We start from the raw sequence: 2,629 nt of genomic DNA, 5'->3' as shown, positions 1-2,629 counted from the left end.
GTAAAGTGTTCCGAAGTAAATGGGGTTCGCCATATTGCCCGTACATAGGGCAATATGGTTTTTTTTGGACTATTTTTAATTTAATTTATTTTTTGTTAAAAAGCTTGAATTTTTATTCTTAAATAATTTATTTATGTTACGTTTTTATGAAATTTAATTAAAAAAAATGATTGAAGTAAAAATTGTAGTCCGTAGTAAAGTTATTTGAGTTTGGGCTTAGGTATGCCATAATGCCCTAATTTACCCTACGAACTTTTAAAATATATTTATTCTAGTATCGTCAAGACTTAGGTCTCTGGTTCAGTTTATGTAAATAAAATGTGAACTAAGTATTTAAAATTACCGTAGAAACTCCACTTTTTTCCATTTATGAAATTTTAACTACCGAGAGTTATTATGACTCATATTCTTATGAAAATGCATTGTATAGTATGATTCTTTAACACAGAAAATTTGTTGCCGGCTCTTGATAAATCAATAATTAATTTTTATGATAAAAATCAAACAGATAACTTAATTTTCACATGTTCAATTAAGATTGATGATAGAACAACTACTTCAGAATTGGTTTATCTTATCACACTTTAACAGAATTAAGAAGCAAAATATTGGTATAAAAGCATAAACATTTTTAGATTTTATTCATTCTCCTTTGAATTAACTCAAATTTAACAATGAAATTCACTTTGGTTCTATTGATTGTCGCTGCTTTTGTTGGTTGCGCTCTAAGTTGGAGTTGCACCGATGCCTCATGGGCAGAATACAAGGTAAATTTTGTAGATTTTAAGGGAAAAAAATACAATGTTTTAATATTTATTAAAAACTCTTTTAGGCAAAATTCAACAAGAACTACCCTGATCCCGCTGAAGACCTTCGCCATCACAATATCTATTGTGAAAAATTGGCACAAATTAATGAACACAATGCTAAATTCCAGAAAGGAGAATCAACATTCGAAATGGGAGTTAATCAATTCACCGATATGAGTGCAAAGGAAATGACTGAATGGATGGGTTAAAGAAAAATGATTTAAGACCAAGGAACTCTTAATAAAATCAATACATAAATATCACAATAGTTTTTTTTATATTATTTTACGGGACGAAAGGCAGTTTATGGAAACTATTAACACATTGGAAAAATTTTTCAATTTTATACATCGTCTCTTATATAGTTCACATGTGCTTTTGACAAAAAATCATATTTGTCGAAAGCAAATGTGAACTATGAGAAACGAAGTGTAAATTTAAATGGTTGAAGTTATTCCTCTTCGGGAAGTTCTAGAGTTATAGCTTTACCATGTTGATTCCTACTTTTTCTGGAAGGCTTGTAAAAGAACAAAACCAAGGCGGAATGTTTTTACTAGTGATGGGAACTATCGAATGATTTCAACTATCGATAGTTAGTAACTGAATGATTTGAACTATCGAATAGTTCATTCATTCATTTATTCATTCGAACAAAAACTATCGAATAAAACTATCGAATAAAAACTATCGGATAAAAACTATTCAAATGAAAAAAACTATCGTTTAAGAAAACTATTCGAATGAATAAACTATCGAATAAAAAAAAACTATTCGAATGAAAAAACTATCGAATGAAAAACTATCGAAAGAAAAAACTATTCGAATGAAAATAATAACTAAATGAATGATTTAAAACTATCGAATGAATGAATATTTTACAACTATATCGATAGTTTTATAGTTTTTATTCCCATCACTAGTTTTTACTGTATATTTTCAAGAGTATTTCTAGTTTTCTACTTTCGAGTCTCACTATATTCCCGTTTGGGGAACTGCATGGATGCATTTATATTAAATTGAATGATATGCCTCATATTCCATTTCGAGTAGATTTTCATAAATTTATGAAGTCTTTCTTTAAGGCGACAACAACGACATAGTTGGCAATTTTACTTTTGTTTTTTGTTCTTCTAGACAGTGTTCCGCGTGCAATTTCGTCTGACACGGCCAACACCATTGACACTTGCGACATTTCCCTCCCAAAAAAAGAAGAGATACTTTACATAGGAAACAGAAACGATGGGGCCCAACAGTATCTCTCTATTATTATTATATGAGAATTTCTCGGTCCATAAACGAATGCTATCATCATAACCCGGACGAAGTCTTTCAAGGAGCATGAAATATGCGCTGCTTTGCATCGTATGAGAATACAACACAACTCCTTTTTATAGAGAATGAAAGTTCATTCCTATTTTTTGTTGATATATATTTTTTTTTTCAGGATATTTATATATATTTTTTTGCTCTATGCAATTTGTCTCTTGTTATGAACTTCACAGAAGGCGCTGTGATGATGAAAAAGGGCTAAGGGATTCAAGGGGCACAGTCAAGCAAAGTATCTCTTGTGTACTTGTATACTAGAGTGTAGTTGTCTCTGGCAGTATGCGGACACCAAAGAGAATGAATAACCCTTGATCAACTAGGGGGTGTAGGGGGATGGAATATGATGGGTATGTTGGGTGGGGTGATGTGGGTCTATGGGTGGCTGCTTGAGAAACTAATCTAAAAGAAAAGATAACTTTTTCTCTGTCAAAGCAGCCGGTAAATTAAATTCTTGGGGCATAATTTATGAGGCCAAACAGGTGTTCCATTCACAA

General features: G+C 31.3%; 1 protein-coding gene across 1 annotated transcript; it reads left to right on the top strand.

Moving 5' to 3' along the window:
• The first annotated feature begins 662 nt into the window (after positions 1-662).
• On the top strand, positions 663-1,062 carry LOC129920085 (digestive cysteine proteinase 1-like). The gene is made up of 2 exons (XM_056001255.1): positions 663-767; positions 833-1,062. Exons 1-2 carry the CDS (start codon positions 675-677, stop codon positions 1,016-1,018), a joined length of 279 nt encoding a protein of 92 aa, XP_055857230.1. The 5' UTR covers positions 663-674; the 3' UTR covers positions 1,019-1,062.
• Positions 1,063-2,629: the final 1,567 nt, after the last annotated feature.

Source organism: Episyrphus balteatus, chromosome 4 (genome assembly GCF_945859705.1).
Source record: "Episyrphus balteatus chromosome 4, idEpiBalt1.1, whole genome shotgun sequence".
NCBI lineage: Eukaryota > Metazoa > Arthropoda > Insecta > Diptera > Syrphidae > Episyrphus > Episyrphus balteatus.
The sequence above is the reverse complement of the archived record's forward strand: the minus strand, read 5'-3'. Positions and strand labels throughout refer to the sequence as shown.